The 19,504-nt window shown below is 47.5% G+C and overlaps 1 protein-coding gene across 2 annotated transcripts in view; it reads right to left on the minus strand.

Annotated features, from left to right (window-relative positions):
- Positions 1–1,202: 1,202 nt before the first annotated feature.
- Positions 1,203–19,504, minus strand: part of LOC144500563 (uncharacterized) — a 59,391-nt gene continuing 41,089 nt past the window's right edge. The window contains exons 5-8 of one of the 2 annotated variants that reach the window (XM_078223681.1): positions 19,148–19,287; positions 12,875–12,990; positions 9,043–9,161; positions 1,203–2,422 (exon numbers count right to left, since the gene is read on the minus strand). In XM_078223681.1, the coding sequence (XP_078079807.1) occupies positions 9,065–9,161; positions 12,875–12,990; positions 19,148–19,287 (353 nt within the window). In that variant the 3' untranslated portion in view covers positions 1,203–2,422; positions 9,043–9,064. The remainder of the gene's footprint in view (positions 2,423–9,042; positions 9,162–12,874; positions 12,991–19,147; positions 19,288–19,504) is intronic. The other variant, XM_078223682.1, reaches the window with a different exon arrangement.

Here is a 19,504-nt window from a genome sequence, read left to right on the forward strand (position 1 = left end):
AACCATGGTCACCTGCCGTGTGTAATGATGCACTTTGACTGATTTCATTACAAACACAAAGGGTATTTATTAATAAGAAAACAGGGTGGCACGGTGACACAGTGGTTAACACTGCTGACTCATAGCACCAGGGTTCCAGATTCGAATCCCGGCTTGGGTCACTGTCTGTGTAGTCCAAAGATGTGTGGGTTAGGTAGATTGGCTATGCTAAATTGCCCCTTAGTGTCAGGGGGGCTAGCATGGGGTTATGGGCCAGGGTGGGATTGCGGTCAGTGCAGACTCGATGAGTCGAATGGCCTCCTTCTGCACCGTAGGATTCTGTGGCTGTAGCCAGCTTTCTGCCTAGGAGAACTCCACTCACTGGGGTGATTCCACACTTTGATTGGTCACATAGACCATGTGACCCTCACTCTGCTGTATTGCCCTTAAAGGGACAGTAATCACAACGGGCCCGATTTTAATAAAACTTCCCGCCTGTTTTTGGGCGCATGCGCAGTTCAGAGCTCCGATCGTTCCGGCAGCGCTAAGCCCCGCCCACAGCGCAAATCGGACCGGAGCCGGCAAAACGCGTATGGGCGCGCTGGAAAGAGGATTCCGGGCTCGGATCCGTATTACGCCTGGATCCGGCCCTTAGGCTCCGATTGGTAAAGTCGGGCCTGTGACAGCGCTGCTCTTCCCAGAGATCTAGGAACCTAAACCTCTGTCTGTAGACACTGTTATGGTGTAAATCTCAGCGCCCCCTGCAGACTGGGGGTGGGGAAGGAGATGGCCTGATGATTACAGGGGGCAGAGGGCAATGCCAGGGATGATTGAGAGGGTTGGGGTTGGAGTTTGGGGGGGGGGGGTGGGGGGAGAGATTAGATTTTGTTTCTGTGATTGGTGCGCCTTTTCAGTGGAACCGGTTCTGGCTCTAAGGGCCCCCGCCTCGCCAGAGTGACGGCACAAACCACACCCACTCTTTCTTTTGACAGTTTAACAAGATCCAGAGAGAAAACTGGCCACTGGAACTGGAGAGTTCCACACCAGTTTTCTCACCAGAACTGAAACTCTGCCAAATTCTCATTGCAATTCTGCCCTCTCTCTCTCTGAGAGTCGAACTTACTGGAGACTATTTCACTCACGCAGTGTGTCAGTCCTGTCCTCAGTTCAATTCAGTCTGCAAATCTTCATAATTGAATAACTTCACGTAAGCCGTAACGTTTGAATGTTTAACTTGTTGATATTTGCCTTTTTATTAGTACCCACAGCCATCACATAACATTTTGTTGAGTCACAATATATAGAAATCTGTTACTTGCTGCATGTAAAATTATAGTTATAGATTGATCTGATAAATTGATCTAAATATGAAATATAATGGAGTGTTAAAGCTTGATGCAGTATTCACATTGTTCAAAAGCAAAACAGTTTCTTAAAACTTTCTTAAGAAGGTCTGCTTAGTTCACAGATCATAAAACATTTCCATTCAGGTACAGTATATTTGTTGCTGCCCCTCGTCAAGTATTATTGCTTAGCTCTGTGTTTCGGTGGCGTTTTGTGGGAGATTGGTGTGAGCCCCCCCTCCTCATTGGGTATTCCCAATATTTCTCTGGGTGTCCAGCTGATCTGCTCATAGACACACAGCCCTGCAAAGATCCCAGGGATATTGGTCAATATATTCAGAATCGTAACATGTTCGGAATCTGAGCACCTTCCTCAGTTAACTCAGGAGAGGTCGATCAGGCACCTTGCACGTGCTGAGGTCAGCCATGACACCCACTGACGTAAAACATCCTTAGCCTCTGGTGCAACTGTTTTGATGATGGAGCTGGGCTGGTGGGGCGGTGGGTAGATTTGTGGAACATCTACTCAAGCACCACTGTCTCCAGCATTGGAGGGGGGAGCTGGAGTGGGTGGGTAGGGCTGGGGGACGGGGGGTTGTGGTAGTTTAACACGGTAGAGAAGTTGAACCTCTGCCAAAGGGCAGAAGCTGTAGCGGAGTCGATAATCTGTTAAAGTTTGCTGTTCAGTGTTAATGGAACTGTAGCTTATCAGAAATTCCCTAAATTCTTCCGAGGTTGCTATGAGTATTTATGATGGAAACAGGAACCAGACAATAGAATTGAAAAAAATGAGATAAAACAAGCATTTAGACAATCCTGCTGAAATAACACAAATTCTGATCTTGATCAGTTAGTGGGTAGAATAGAATAACTTGTTGAGAAACAAAGATTAACAAACACAATCTCCAGCTTCTCTGAGCTGCCTTTTAACAAGCTGGGCTGGACTGTGATGAATATAAAAAGTCCCAGAGATGCCTGGAGGATAGGCCATAGCACCTGTGCAGATGATGCCAACAGTTGATAACGCTGTCCCAGAGGCTGCCTCTGCATCAACCAGTCACTCTTCCGTTGGATGTCGAAAATTCTTTGGGTGGGATTATCTGAAAGATTATGGAGAAACGTGAGATCAGCAGAACCATTGTTTGATAACGATTTGGAAAGTGAATTCCGCCTGACTCTGCTATTCAAATGCAGCGATCAAGACACCAGCAACCTAGCAGCTAACTCCACTTGACTGTGCCCTCAATTAAACATCTTTGCACAGAAAGGGGCACAGAAACACGAAACACAATCGATAGGCTATGCTCACAGGGGTGAATATCTTGCAGATGGTATTCATTCCTATTTCTTTAGACTTGTGGTTTCCCTAATCAATATTTAATGTTGGAACTGTCCTCATCAAATTGATCAGCACAAAATCCCATCTTAATGTGTCAACGCTTGTCTTCCTGAACCATTCAAATCATTCTCGTCGCTTTTAGTAAAACATGTTGACACCTTTTCACAAACATACAAAATAGGGGTAGGCCATTCAGCCCCTCAAGCCACCTCCTAGATATGAGTGGAAATGTATTGAATTGTTTTTTGCCACCCTGAGGGTGGAATTTTCCCATCCCTCCCATCATGGGAATTATAGCAGGTGGAGGCGGACCATGCCAAAGTTGACCTGGGATGAGAATTTCCACCTTGGGATGATTGTGGCCGGAAAATCCTGCCCAAAGTGTTTATTTGAAGATTTCAGCATCTCCCAAGGTTTTGTTAAATTAGGGACCTTGATTAAACCGGAGTCAATGGGAATCAGGAGAAAACTCCCCACCGATTGCAGACAATGGGGGGATTTTCCACTCAATCCCCAGAGTGTGGCCCACCATTGGCCAGTGGTGGGATCTTCTGGTCCCGCTGTTGTCAACGGGGTTTCCCATTGAATGCACTCCTCACCGCTGGGAAATCCATGCTGGGGGTGCGGCGTTGGTGGGACTGGAAGATCCCGCTGGCATGAACGGCCAGAAAAATCCCAGCGATGGGTAGGTCAAAGGAAGATAGTTGTGGTTGGATTGACAGCAACTCTCTCACATTCTGCAATGATGTCAAGGAAAGGTCACCGGTACCTGACTTCAGCCACACTCTGGGATATGGGTTGAAAGTTAAAGAGCATTCCAGTGAGTTACAGCAATCTCCTCTCCCCGTCTCAGCTGCTTCACATTAAGCAGTTCATAGATTAGATTAAAGTCTATCTCATTTCTTTGTTGACCTACTTGACCCTTTCCAAGATTATGAAGAGAATCAACAATGTTAATGAGGTGAACTGTTCAATAAGGTCAATAGTTCGAACACCCAGAGCTACGTTAGAAACCAGAAGGAGTGTGAGGAGCATTTTACACAAAGATTATTCGGGTTACGGGGTAGAGGATGGGGATGATCATTGAAGAGAACAGTGGAAATGGGGAAAGGGGCAAATCTATTATTTTTTGGAAAGAAACATAGAAAATAGAAGCAGGAGGAGGCCATTCGGCCCTTCGAGCCTGCTCCACCATTCATTTTGATCCTGGCTGATCATCAGATTCAATATCCTGATCCCCCTTTCCTCCCAAATCCCTTGATCCCTTTAGCCCCGAGAGCTGTATCTAATTTCTTCTTGAAATCAGACAACGTTTTGGCCTCAACCACATTCTTTGGTAGTGAATTCCACATATTCACCACGCTCTGGGTGAAGAAATTTCTCCTCACCTCAGTTCTAAAAGGTTTAACCCTTATCCTCAAACAGAACTACACAAGGTAGACAGGACTAGACAGGGTAGATGGGGCGGCATGGTGGCACAGTGGTTAGCACTGCTGCCTCAGAGCACCAGGGACCTGGGTTCGATTCCTGGCTTGGGTCACTATCTGTGTGGAGTTTGCACATTCTCCCCGTGTCTGCTTGGGTTTCCTCCGGGTGCTCCGGTTTCCTCCCACAGTCCAAAGATGTGCAGGATGGGTGAATTGGTCATGGGAAATTCTCCCTCAGTGTACCTGAACAGGCACCGGAGTGTGGCGACTAGGGGATTTTCACAGTAACTTCATTGCAGTGTTAATGTAAGACTACTTGTGACTAATAAATAAACTTTAACTTTTAGATGCAGGGAGGATATTCCCGATGGTGGGCGAGTCCAGAATCAGGGGTCACAGTCTGAGGATTCAGGGTAGACCATTTAGGACGGAGGTGAGGAGACATCTTTTCACCCAAAGAGTGATGAGTCTGTGGAATTCATTACTACAGGAAGTAGTCGATGCCAAAACATAGAATGTATTCAAGAGGCGGCTGGATATAGCACTTGAGATGAACGGGATCAAAGGTTATGGGGAAAAAGCAGGATTAGGCCAATAAATGGCGGAGCAGGCTCGAAGGGCCAAATGGCCTCCTCCTGCTATCTTCTATGTTTTTCTGACCCCTAGTTCTGGACTCCACCACCATCGGGAACATTCTTTCTGAATCTTTCTTCCTGTCGGAAGGAAGAGTGGTGAGAGTTATCAACAATCCTCCAAAAATGATGGATACAACTAAGAGTGGAGAGGGACAGAAAGAGTGCGAGGGAGCAGTGAGAGAGTGAGTGTGAGAGGGAGCAGGGCGAGAGCGAGTGTGCGAGGGAGCAGGGCGTGAGCGAGCGTGCGAGGGAGCAGGGCGAGAGCGAGCGTGCGAGGGAGCAGGGCGAGAGCGAGCGTGCGAGGGAGCAGGGCGAGAGCGAGTGTGCGAGGGGGCAGGGCGAGAGCGAGTGTGCGCGAGGGGGCAGGGCGAGAGCGAGCGTGCGAGGGAGCAGGGCGAGAGCGAGTGTGCGCGAGGGGGCAGGGCGAGAGCGAGTGTGCGCGAGGGGTCAGGGCGAGAGCGAGTGTGCGCGAGGGGGCAGGGCGAGAGCGAGTGTGCGCGAGGGGTCAGGGCGAGAGCGAGTGTGCGCGAGGGGGCAGGGCGAGAGTGTGTGTGAGGTGCTTGGAGCTGACAGTGTGGTTAGAAGGGGTAGGAATGGAACTAGTGACTGAGAGGAAAACGGGGAGAGTGGAGTGAGCGAGGTGGTTCAGGGAAAGGTCAGCTACAATCCAACAAGGGTGAAAGGTCAGGGAGCAGAAAGCTCGTTCTTTACATAAGGAGGAAAGTGCAGATTAGAATGAAACCAAGTCAGAGGCTGTGTAATACACGTCACATATCTCCCCAAGTGAAAACCACTTCAAATAGTATTCATTGTGCAGAGGGAAATAAGACTGACAGAAAGAATCTGAGAATAGAAGAATAGTTAACATACAAGAGAACCCAAAAAACTTCTATTCGCTTGTGAATAAAAAAGGACAGCAAGAGCTCGTGTTCATTAGGAATAAAGAGGGTGATTTGTACTTAGAGACACAGGGAAAGGCTGAAAACTGAATGCCTACTTAATCCCGTTTAATATGTACAGGAATCTGACAAAATATCGCTAGAAGTAGAAATAGGGTCAATGGATAGGTGTGAAAATTGAGAGGCAGGAGGTGCTGGAAAGGCTAGATATGCTGAGGGTTAATAAATGACTGGCTGCTGATGAATTACATCCCAGAATACTAAAGGAGGTGGGTTTAGAGATAGCAGGAGCACTATCGCAGACTACCTGGAGTGTGATGGGTAGTAAGGTTCCTCAGGGTTCAGTGCCTCAGGGGTCAGTGCCTCAGGGGTCAGTGCCTCAGGGGTCAGTGCCTCAGGGGTCAGTGCCTCAGACTGGTGTGTGCTGGGTAGTAATGTTCCTCAGGAGTCAGTGTGCAGGGTTAGAGGGCCCAAGGGTTCATGCACATTGATCTTTGAAACTGGCAGATCATAGTGAGAGAATGACTGGCAAAGCATATTGAACCTTGGGCTTCATAAATAGAGGGATTGAGTACAAAAGCAGAGGAGTTATACTGCACTGGCTAAGCCTCAGCTGGAGGATTATGTTCAATTCTGGTAACTGGGTTTCAGGATGTGAGGGACATGGAGAGGTTGCAAAGGAGATTTATTAAGGTGGTTCCAGGGATGGGGGACTTTACAAGGTTACATAGAAACATAGAAAAAAGGAGTAGAAATTAGCCATTCGACCCTTCAAGCTTAATCCACTATTTAATATGATCGTGGCTGATCCTCTATCTCAACACCACACTCCCGCACTCTCTCCATACTGCTTCACACCTTTAGAGTCTGGAAGTCTATTTATTTCCTTTCAAAATACATTCAGTGAAGTGGCCTCCCGTGGTTGCGAATTCCACAGGTTCACCACTCTCTTAGTGAAGAAATTTCTCCTCATCTCAGTCCTAATGGCCTAGCCCGTATCCCAGGGCTGTGACCCCTTTGCTCTATGCCCCCCAACCAGAGGATACAACATTTCTGCATCTAGTCTGTCTAGGCCTGTTAGAATTTTATGTGTTTCCATTAGATCCCCTCTTATCTCTCTAAATTCCAATGAATACAGACCCAATCAACCCAATATCTCCTCATACAACAATCCTGCCATCCCAGGAATCAGTTTGGTGAGCCTTCACTGTACTCCCTCTATAACAAATATATCCTTTCTTGGAAAACTGCACACAATACTCCAGATGTGGAAAGACTGGGGTTATTTTCCTTGGAGCAAAGGAGATTTGATAGAGGTTTAGATAAGGAACATGGATTAAGAATGAATGTGAAGATGATCAAAGGTTGGTGGGGTTGTGGATAGTCTAGAGGGATGTCAGAAGTTACAGAGGGACATAGATAGGATGCAAGACTGGGCGGAGAAGTGGCAGATGGACTTCAACCCAGATAAATGCATAGTGGTCCATTTTGGCAGGTCAAATGGGATGAAGGAGTACAATATAAAGGGAAAGACTCTTAGTACTGTAGAGGATCAGAAGGATCTTGGGGTCCGGGTCCATAGGACTCTAAAATCGGCCCCGCAGGTGAAGGAGGTGGTTAAGAAGGCGTATGGTGTGCTGGCCTTTATCAATCGAGGGATTGAGTTTAGGAGTCCGGGGATAATGATGCAGCTATACAAGACCCTCGTCAGACCCCACTTGGAGTACTGTGCTCAGTTTTGGTCGCCTCATTACAGGAAGGATGTGGAAAAGATTGAAAGGGTGCAGAGACGATTTACAAGGATGTTGCCTGGATTGAGTGGCATGCCTTATGAGGATAGGCTGAGGGTGCTCGGTCTTTTCTCCTTGGAGAGACGTAGGATGAGAGGAGACCTAATAGAGGTATACAAGATGTTGAGAGGCATAGATCGGGTGGACTCTCAGGCTTTTTCCCAGGGTGGAAATGGCTGCTACGAGAGGACACAGGTTTAAGGTGCTGGGGGGTAGGTACAGGGGAAATGTTAGGGGGAAGTTTTTCACACAGGTGGGCGAGTGGAATTGGCTGCCGTCAGTGGTGGTGGAGGCAAACTCAATAGGGTCTTTTAAGAGACTCCTGGATGAGTACATGGGACTTAATAGGATGGAGGGTTATAGGTGGGCCTAAAAGGTAGGGATATGTTCGGGGCCGAAGGGCCTGTTTTGTGCTGTAATTTTCTCTGTTTCTATGTTTCTAAAACAATGGTGATAAGCAGAGCCCTCACCCTGAAAGTGAAAAGTGAAGTAAATGAACAAGTCCTGGAACACTTGGAAATGTTCATTTAGGCCGAGAAGGTTCTAACAGACAGTGGCAGATGTAATTGTCAGACTTTGGAACTCTTCTTCAGAAGGCAGTGGAATCAGAGTATTTGATCGAGATAGATTCTTGATTAACACGAGGGTGAAAGGTTAGGCTAGAATGTGGATTTGAGGTTACAATCAGATCAGCCATGATTTTATTGAAGGATGGAGCAAGCCCGAGGGGCCGAGTGGCCAAACCCTGTTCCTAATTTGTATATTCATATGTAGAATCGAGATAGTCAGAAACAGCTCAGTCAGAATGAAAGATGCGTTAAGGTCAAAGAAAAGGAACCTGAAATCAGCGAATGAATGCCGAGCATCTACATTTTATCGTGTGTGTTATATGCCTCAGAAACACGGACAACAAATTAAAAGAACATTGATAAACTGAATACGTTTGGAATGTGGACATAGAGGAAGATGTTGCTCACACCCCACACAGAAAGACTAATGATCAAGAGGTGGAAATGGTTGGAGAAAAGGGGAAATTAGTGCACAACATCAAAGAAAGAAAGATGCAACCCTTCAGTCCCATGATTGAAGCAGACAGCAGATAGGGACTGTTAGCGGAGGAGGCAGATCCACAGGAAACAGAGGAAAAGGAAACAGAGGAGAAAATGGATGACAGACACAATGGACTGGGTACAGTTGACCTCCGTGGAATGTGTAAGGAGTAAGGACAGCACAGATCAGACAGAGATAGCAATCCATGGCAATTCATCATCTGGGAAGAATGAATAAATGAGATAAGGTAGAGAAGAATAAACCCATCCCATTGGCTGATGGTGTAAGGGCCATTAGACACAGGGCATGAGATATGGGGAGGTGTGAGAAAGATTTTTTTACACAGTGAGCGGCAGTGACCTGGAGCTCACTGACCAGGAGGATGGTGGAAGCAGAGAGGATGAACGGTTTCAAAAGGAAATTGGTTAGGCACTTTGATGTAATAAACCTGTAGGGTTACAGGAATTGAGTGGAGTGTGGGATTGACTGGATTGCACCCCAGGGAGCCAGCATGAAATCGATGGGCAGATTGGCTTGTCTGGCACAATGACATGGACAGCAGCTGAGAGATGAAGCTTACTTTCCAGAGATTTCCTGGTGGGTCAGGGAAAGTGGTCCCAGTCACTTTTCCTGTTCAGCCCCCACACACTGGCAGAGTTTGTCTCCTTCAGCAGAGAATTGCTGCTTCCATCTTCAGGTCTAAAGGTGGAAAGAGATGATTTCAGAATAACTCCTCTGTCTGCATGGCCCAGGTTTGTAATGTTTAGCTCAGACTGTTAACATGTATGCATTGGCTAGTGGAGACATCTCTCAGACTGTTCTTTACCCCAGAGTCTCACCCTGCATTTGGTAAAGTTAGTTGAAGACATTTCACAGGGGAACAGGAAGTGAATGACTCCCTTTCACTGACTCCAGGGACCTTGGTGTGGTCAACACTGGAGGTCATTGGCACAGAGAGCCTGGCAATGGCCACCAGAGTGCAGAGATTCCTCTCCCTGCAGTACTGTCCAGAGAAAAGGGTTGAAGAATATCATACAGGTATCTGGGTGAGGTGGATAACCCACACATAGTGTGGGCCCGATTTTACCATTGCTTCGCGCCCACTTTACCAAGGCCCGAAAATGGCCACGATCCGAATCGCGCCTAAAACGGGCGCAACGGCGATTTAAATGCATTTGCATGCATTTAAATTGAATTAATGAACTGCCCGCCCAACTTTACCAGCATTTCCCCCATTGCCATCACTTTTGCGTGTCCAGATTCGGCGTAAAACAGACCTGCTCGGTAAAGGCCTGTTTCGGGCGCTTCAGCTTCTGAAGAGGTAAGTTCAGAGCTTCCAATTGCTCTCTGACTCAGATCAGTGGTGAGGGGGGGACGGAGGGAAGTGGAGGTCGGGGGGGGGCGGGGGGAAAGAGGAGGAGAAGGGTCAGATATATGGGGGGTGGGTGGTGGAGGGAGGGAGGCCAGAGCGTTGTCTGGTTGGTGGGGGGGGTGGAGGGAGGAGGGAGGCCCGGTCATTCTTTGTTGGGAGGGGGGGGGGGGGGGGGGAGGCTCGATCATCCTCTGGGGGGTGGGGGGGGAGGCCAGATGGATCTCTGGTGGAGTAGGGGGGACTGCCACTCTGCGGGCGATCAGTCTGGGGAGTGGTGGGTGGGTGGATAAGGGGGACAGTTATGTTGTGGGGATGGGGCGATATCTGTGGGGGCCATCGTTCCTGGGCCGCTTTATCCGTTTTTTGTGGCCCGGGAGCAATGTGACAGGGGCGCGTTTTTCAAATTTTTTTCTCACTGCGCATGCACAGTTCAAAGCTCCGATCAGACCAGCAGCCTTTCGGGCGTGATAAGCCCCGCCCACAGCACGATTCAGACCCCCAATTTGTTTTTCAGGCTAAGTGCGTATGGGGGCGCCTGAGAACAGGTTTCCAATTCGGATCTGAATTGCGCCCAGATTCAGCACTTAGAATGAAAATGGTAAAATTGGGCCCACAGTGTATATCTCCCTCACCACCTCCACTCCTGAACACTGTGCAGGACCCCCTCACATTCGACACCACACAGTGCATCATCTCTCCCCTCTCCTTCTCCACAGTATCCTTCACTCTTGCCACCCCATCCACCTGGGCACAAACACAACACTACATCCACCCCCAGTGACAGCAAAGAATCAGTCATTTATTTCCAAGACAGAATAATGTGTGACTCGGTGGCGAAGTTGCAGGTGGTGGTGTTCCCAGATATCTGCTGCCCTTGTCCTTCTAGATGGTAGCGGTTGTGGGTTTGGAAGGTACTGTCTGAGGAGCCTTGGTGAGTTCCTGTAATGCAGCTTGTGGATGGTTATCATGGCTGCCACTGTGCGTCAGTGGTAGCAGGAGTGAATGTTTGTGGAAGGGGTGTCAATCAAGCGGGGCTGCTTTGTCCTGGATAGTGTCAAGCTTCTTGAGTGTTGTTGGAGCTGCACCCATCCAGGCAAGTGGGGGGTATTCTCTCACACTCCTGACCTGTGCCTTGTAGATGGTGGACAGGCTTTGGGGAGTCAGGAGGTGAGTTACTCGCCTCAGTATTCCTAGCCTCTGACCCGCTCTTCTAGCAACAGTATTATATGTGACAGTCTGATGATGCAGCTGTATAGAACGTTGGTTAGGCCGCATTTGGAGTACTGCGTCCAGTTCTGGTCGCCGCACTACCAGAAGGACGTGGAGGCATTGGAGAGAGTGCAGAGAAGGTTTACCAGGATGTTGCCTGGTATGGAGGGTCTTAGCTATGAGGAGAGATTGGGTAGACTGGGGTTGTTCTCCTTGGAAAGACGGAGAATGAGGGGAGATCTAATAGAGGTATACAAGATTATGAAGGGTATAGATAGGGTGAACAGTGGGAAGCTTTTTCCCAGGTCGGAGGTGACGATCACGAGGGGTCACGGGCTCAAGCTGAGAGGGGCGAAGTATAACTCAGACATCAGAGGGACGTTTTTTACACAGAGGGTGGTGGGGGCCTGGAATGCGCTGCCAAGTAGGGTGGTGGAGGCAGGCACGCTGACATCGTTTAAGACTTACCTGGATAGTCACATGAGCAGCCTGGGAATGGAGGGATACAAACGATTGGTCTAGTTGGACCAAGGAGCGGCACAGGCTTGGAGGGCCGAAGGGCCTGTTTCCTGTGCTGTACTGTTCTTTGTTCTTTGATATTATATGTGACAGTATTATATGGCTAGTCCAGTTCAGTTTCTAGTCAATGGCAACCACCAAGATGTTGACAGTGGGGGATTTATTGATGGTGATGTCATTGAATGTCAAGGGGAGATGTTTAGATTCTTTTGTTGGAGATAATCATTGCCTGGCACTTGTGTGCCACAAATGTTACTTGGCACTTGACAGGCAGGTTAGTGAGGATTAGGTCAAGTATGTTATTCCCTCTTGTCGGTTCCCTTACCACCTGCTATGGTCCCAGTCTAGCAGTTATGCCCATTAGGACCCAGTCAACTTGGTCTGTGGTGATACCGAGCCACTCTTAGTGATGGACATTGAAGTCCCCCACCCATAGCACAATTCTGCACCCTTGTCACCCTCAATGCCTTTTCCAATCACTGTTCAATGTGGAGGAGTACTGATTCATCAACTGAGGGGGGACGGTATGTGGTAACCAGCAGGAGGTCACGTGTTTGATGTGATGGAATGTGAATTCACTGGGGCCATTTGGAGGATTCCCAGGGCAACTCCCTCCCAATTGTATACCACTGTGCTGCCGCATGTGCTGGGTCTGTCTTGCCGGTGGGACAGGATATCCAGGGATGGTAATGGTAGTGTCTGCGGTGTTGTCTGTAAGGTATGATCCCGTAAGAATGACTATGCCAGGCTGTTGCTTGACTAGTCTGTGAGACAGTTCTCCCAATTTTGGCACATGGCCTCAGATGTTAATAAGGAGGACTTTACAGGGTCAACAGGGCTGGATTTGCCATTATCACTTCTGGTGCCTAGATCCATCCGGTTTCATTCCTTATTGACTTCTCTGTAGCAGTTTGATACAACTGAGTAACTTGCTAGGCCATTTCAGAGGGCATTTAAGAGCCAACCACATTGCTGTGGCTCTGGAGTCACATGTAGGCCGGACCAGGTAAGGACGGCAGATTTCCTTTCCTAAAGGACATTAGTGAACGAGATGGGCTTTTCCAACAATCGACAATAGTTTCCTGATCACCATTTCTGAGACTAGCTTTCAATTCCAGAGGGGTATTTATTGAATTTAAATTCCACCAGCTGCCTTGGAACCCGAGCATTAGCCTGGGCATCTGGAATGCTAGTCAGTGATGCTAGTCCATTACACTACCTAAAATAAAGAATAATTGCTGCACAGTCTAGCTGTAAAAGAAGTTTGTGCAGGAATACAGCTCAAGACACAAAGCAAGACAATATCCTTTACCTATAAAGCTGTGGACAGGACCTCTTTAACATGCTGGATGATTCTCGGCCTGGACGAGTTTTTAATCTGGAATTCCGAAGCAGGACCTTGACTTTCCCACTGGCCTGGTCTTCTACCTGAAATACACATCAGAAAAGGTCAAGCAAGTGATATCAAAATAAAAACAGAAAATGCAGGAAAATACTCAGCCGGTCTGGCAGCATCTGTGAAGAAAGAAACCTTTCACCAGAACTGGAATTAATTCGAAACGTGATAGGTTTTGAGCAAGTGAACAGGGGGAGGGTGGGAAAATTAATTAAAGAGAAGGTATGTGACTGGCTGGAAGACAGGAGTGATTAAATGACAAGAATTGATGGCGCAGGGTCAAAGGGAACGTAATGGTCTGATGATCTTTGACCCAGAAGCAGTCCAATAAGGAAAATTTGTTACTCCTTTAAAATGTCTATGGAATCGGTGATTGTTTTTAAGAATGTTCGAAAAGCACTTTAAGAGTTTGCAGCAATTGTAAAGCAATCAATTGTCATTTTATTGGGTAATATGAAATACTGGTCCATGTGACCTAGGTTGACCTGGAAGTAGTACTGACAGCGAGGAAGTTAATGCATATATGCCACGTGGCCGGACACAAAGGAAAACCACTAACAGAGGAGCTGGAAGAGCAAGGCCCAGTTGCGACATAAAGAGAGACAGAAAGAGGAGAAGAATTAATCTAAGCTCAGGACGTGGTTTTCTTTATGTTTGTCAGAAACAGAGAGGTCAGCCCAGGGGCAAGCTGGAGAATTAAACTGACAGCCCCTGGAAGCTCAGGGTCATGTGTATGGACTGAACAGAGTCACTTCATCTGCATTTGGTGGGCAGTGTCAAGGTGGCAGCTGCCTGGCCGTGCCCCCAACCCACCCGGGGGCTTTGATCACCTCTGATCTCCTGGCGTAGGCATCACATCTGGTCTCCGCTGCTGGAGACCGCTGTGATTCTCGCCAGTGAGAAGCTCACCCAGCGGGTGAGCAGGTAAGTGCAAGTGAGACTGGACAATAGCGTCCAGAACTCACTAATTACATGTAAATCATATCATTAAGATTGAAATCAACCGACTTCACTGGCAAAACAGGACCGGTACGATCAGGAGAGGCGAAAAACTGGGCGCAAACCTGATTTTTCGCTTCTCATCTGATCTTACCACCTCACCTCACCGAACAATGGGTAGGATGAGGTTGTAACATCATGCTCATAGAGTTTTACAGCACACAAAGGGACCCTTTGGCCCATCATGATGGGGAACCTATCTATTCTAATCCTATTTTCCAGCACTTAGTCCTTAGCCTTGTATGCTGTGGTGTTTCAAGTGCTCATCTAAATGCTTCTTAAATGTTGTGAGGGTTCCTGCCTCTACCACCCTATCAGACAGAGAGTTCCAGATTCCCACCACTAACTCAGGATGAAAAGGTTTTTCTTCAAATTCCCTCTAAGGTAAGTCCCTTACCTTAAATACCTGGGGTGGCACAGTGGTTAGCACTGCTGCCTCGCAGCACCAGGAACCCAGGTTCAATTCCTGGCTTGGGTCACTGTCTGTGCGGAGTCTGCACATTCTCCTGTATCTGTGCGGATTTCCTCTGGGTGCTCCGGTTTCCTCCCGCAGTCCAAAAGACGTGCTGGTTAGGTGCATAGGCCGTGCTAAATTCTCCCTTAGTGTACCCAAACAGGCGCCAGGGTGTGGTGATTGGGGAATTTTCATATTACATTCATTGCAGTGTTAATGTAAGCCTACTTGTGACACTAATAAATAAACTTAAACTTAAATCTATGCCCCCTGGTTATTGACCCCTCTACTGACAGGAAAGGTTTCTTCCTATCTATCCTATCTATGTCCCTCGTAATTTTGTACACCTCAGTCTTCTCTACTCTAAACAGAACAACCCCAGCCTAACCAGCCTCTCTTTATAGCTGAAACACTCCAGCCCAGGCAACTTCCTGGTGAATCTCCTCTGCATCCTTTCTGGTGCAATCACATCCTTCCTATAGTGTGGTGACCAGATCTGTACACAATGCTCTGGCTGTACCCTAATGAGCAGTTTATACAGCTCCATCATAACCTCCCTGCTCATATATTCTATGCTAGGTTAATAAAAGTATCCCATATGCCCTCTTAAACACCTTAAATATTTGTCAGGGATCTATAGACATATATCCCAAGCTCCCTCTGGTCCTCTGTACTTCCTAGCATCCTACTGTTCATTATTAATCATGTTTCACAAATTTGATTGAGTTTTTTGAAGGGGTAACCAAGAAGGTAGATGAGGGCAGTGCAGTTGATGTTGTCTACATGGACTTTAGCAAGGCCTTTGACAAGGTACCGCATGGTAGGTTGTTGCATAAGGTTAAATCTCACGGGATCCAGGGTGAGGTATCTAAATGGATACAAAATTGGCTTCTTGACAGAAGCCAGAGGGTGATTGTAGAGGATTGTTTTTCAAACTGGAGGCCTGTGACCAGCGGTGTGCCTCAGGGATCAGTGCTGGGTCCACTGTTATTTGACATTTATATTAATGATTTGGATGAGAATATAGGAGGCATGGTTAGTAAGTTTGCAGATGACACCAAGATTGATGCATAGTGGACAGTGAAGAAAGTTACCTCGGATTGCAACGGAATCTTGATCAATTGGGCCAGTGGGCTGACGAATGGCAGATGGAGTTTAATTTAGACAAATGCGAGGTGATGCATTTTGGTAGATTGAATCAGGGCAGGACTTACTCAGTTAATGGTAGGGCTTTGGGGAGAGTTACAGAACAAAGAGATCTAGGGGTACATGTTCATATCTCCTTGAAAGTGGAGTCACAGGTGGACAGAGTGGTGAAGAAGGCATTCGGCATGCTTGGTTTCATCGGTCAGAACATTGAATACAGGAGTTGGGACGTCTTGTTGAAGTTGTACAAGACATTGGTGAGGCCACACTTGGAATTCTGTGTGCAATTCTGGTCACCCTATTATAGAAAGGATATTATTAAACTAGAAAGAGTGCAGAAAAGATTTACTAGGATGCTACCAGGACTTGGTAGTTTGAGTTATAAGGAGAGGCTGAATAGACTGGGATTTTTTTCTCTGGAGCGTAGGAAGCTGAGGGGTGATCTTATAGAGGTCTATAAAATAATGAGGGGCACAGATCAGCTAGATAGTCAATATCTTTTCCCAAAGGTGGGGAATCTAAAACTAGAGGGCATAGGTTTAAGGTGAGAGAGGAGAGATACGAAGGTGTCCAGAGGGGCAATTTTTTCACACAGAGGGTGGTGAGTGTCTGGAACAAGCTGCCAGAGGTAGTAGTAGAGGCGGGTACAATTTTGTCTTTTCAAAAGCATTTAGATAGTTACATGGGCATGATGGATATAGAGGGATAAGGGTCAAATGTGGGTAATTGGGATTAGCTTAGGGGTTTTTAAAAAAAAAGAACGGCACGGACAAGTTGGGCCGAAGGGCCTGTTTCCATGCTGTAAACCTCTATGACTCTATGGCTGGCATTTTAAGATTGGTGAGTGATTGGTTCTTGCCATCCCAAAGTTGGCATTTAACATGCAACCACTGACTCTCAAACTCCCACTGCCATTTAACGCTTACTTCAGTATTGCTTGGCCGTGGGTGGGACTTCCATCTGCCCTTTGGGAGGAAGTCCCGCCGATGAGAGGTGTCAGCCAATCAGATTGGCCAACAGCTCTCCATCCTAGCCAGGCACAGCGCTGCAGTGGCCAGAAGCGGTACAGCAGCGCTGTGCCTGGAACTCAGTCCTGGACCATTGGAAAGATAAGTACCGGGGGCAGGAGGGTAGGGGATAACCGATGTCCGGGTGGGGAGGGGATTGCAGCGTAGGGTAGGCTGAGGGGGTGTGGGTTCCACCTAAGTATGAAATAGCATCTGGGTTTGGGCGTGTGGGTTCCTTGGGGAATCCCGTCCATTCAATTTTACGCTCCCCTCCCCTTGCCTCAGAACCTGCCTTGGAGGGGAGCATAAAATTCTGCCCTTAATGTATTCACATGCCTTGTTAGTGCTCCCAGAATGCTTCACCTCACATTATTAGGGGCTAAATTCCATTTGCTGCTGTTCTGCCCATCCGACCAGCCTGTCTGTATCACCCTGTAATCTAAGGCTATTTACCACACCACCCATTTTTGTGTCATCTGCACACTTACTGTTCATATCTGTTTCAGACAGTTGCCAGAGAGCAGGGTCAGTGTGTGGTTTGGCAATGGAGTTTGGGTGGGGACCAATCCAAGACTTATATCTGTTACAGGAATCTCCATTGAGTGGAGGAACTGCACCATTTCTTAGTTTGTTAATGTAACTGCGGCTTTTTAACTCTGGAGTGCCACATTCGCAAGTAGTGAGCTGGTATTGTGCCTGCATTGATTGGTGATCTGAGAAAATGAGCAACAGTAGCTATAACTCAATGGCGTATCGGAATACTATCATTATTTCTAGGCGCAATGGAATCCTCTCCACTTGCCTGGATGAATGTGCCTTCAACAACACTGAAAAAGCTCGACACCATCCAAGAGAAAGTGACCTGCTTGATTGGCACCCCATCCATCACCTTAAATATTCACTCCCTAAATCACCGACACGCTGACTGCCGTGTGTACCATCTACAAATTGCACTGCAGGAGTCACCAAGGTTCCTTAGGCAGCAGCTTCCAAACCCACAACCACTACTATTCATAAGGACAAGGACAGCAGACACATGGGAACACCATCACCTTGAGGTTCCCCTCCGAGTCACTCACCATCCTGACTTGGAAATATATCACCGTTCCTTCACTGTCGCTGGGTCAAAATCCTGGCACTCCCTTCCTAACAGCACTGTGGATGTACCTACACCACATGGACTGCAGCGATTCAAGAATATGGCTCACCGCTACCTTGTCAAGGGTAATTATGGATGGACAATAAATGCTGATGCTCACATCCCATGAAAGAATAAACAAAATGGTTCCTGAAACCAAAAGGGAAATAGAGGCAGGAAAAGCCATCGAGTCCCACAGAACTTGTTCTATCAGAGACTGTCCTTGCTTTCAAAGAACAAAGAAAAGTACAGCACAGGAACAGGCCCTTCGGCCCTCCAAGCCTATGCCAATCATGATGCCCTAACTAAACTAAAAAAACCTTCTGCCCTTACTCGGTCCGTATCCCTCTATTCCCTCCCTATTCATGTACCCATCCAGATGCCTCTTAAATGTTGCTAATGTGCCTGCTTCCACCACCTCCTCTGGCAGCTCGTTCCAGGCACCCACCACTCTCTGCATCAAAAACTTCCCCCGCACACCTCCCTTTAACTCTCCCCATCTCACTTTGAACCTGTGCCCCCTTGTAATTGAAGGGGAAAGATACCCACCTAAGTTACATAACGAAGATCGGCAAGTGTGAACTCAAAGTGTGTCATCTTGAACTGATTCCAGACAGAAACTGACAGTGGAACAGAACACAATGACAGCTTCTGAATGTCTCTGTGGAGAGAAGCAAGGGCCACTGCAGCGTGAGTACGGGGAAACCGGTTAAATCGGAGACCAAGGGGATAATTGGAGAGAAAAGCTACAGACACTAAAGCAAGAAATACTTCCAGTGCCGGAACATTCAAAGGCAGTCACAGCTGAAATATTAACAAAGAACAAAGAACAATACAGCTCGGGAACAGGCCCTTCGGCCCTCCAAGCCCGCGCCGCTCCCCTGGTCCAAACTAGACCATTCTTTTGTATCCCTCCATTCCCACTCCGTTCATGTGGCTACCTAGATAAGTCTTAAACGTTCCCAGTGTGTCCGCCTCTACCACCTTGCCCGGCAGCGCATTCCAGGCCCCCACCACTCTCTGTGTAAAATACGTCCTTCTGATATCTGTGTTAAACCTCCCCCCCTCACCTTGAACCTATGACCCCTCGTGAACGTCACCACCGACCTGGGAAAAAGCTTCCCACCGTTCACCCTATCTATGCCTTTCATAATTTTATACACCTCTATTAGTTCACCCCTCATCCTCCGTCTTTCCAGTGAGAACAACCCCAGTTTACCCAATCTCTCCTCATAACTAAGCCCTTCCATACCAGGCAACTCGAATGTTTTCTGAGTAATTGCTGAATGTTTCAGCATTTTCTGTTGTCACTCCAATGTAAACACCACATGGGTTGAAATAATTTTCACACAGTGACCCTCTTTGCTTTCTCAAATCTGTTGTTAAGTTGTTAAATCATTTGATTCCTCTTCAAACCCCTTATGTTTGAAATCTGAGACACTTACCGCTTGGTGTTCCTGGTGTCGAGGGTTGGGGTGGCTGGGCACATTGTGACTGTGTATCACATCAATGTCATGATGATTTGTCATTTTTCCACACACGGGCTTTCTGTAGGTCTGTCTTCCAGCTGTCCCTGTGCTGAAACCTTCAATACAGGCACAGTGACATAAGAAGGATTACCAAATCAGTCATTCCAAGCTCCCTTCTATCTAAATAACAGGACACAGCTTGTTCCACTAAATCTTGAGTACCAGACTGAGGGAACATAGGTGGGGCAGATGAAGTTCAAACTCCCCGAAATGGGTGTGGGCTTTTTGATGGACAATTATCTCATTCAGTGGACAGTGGGCAGGATGCCACCC

Source organism: Mustelus asterias, chromosome 11, assembly GCF_964213995.1.
Source record: "Mustelus asterias chromosome 11, sMusAst1.hap1.1, whole genome shotgun sequence".
Taxonomy (NCBI): Eukaryota; Metazoa; Chordata; class Chondrichthyes; order Carcharhiniformes; family Triakidae; genus Mustelus; species Mustelus asterias.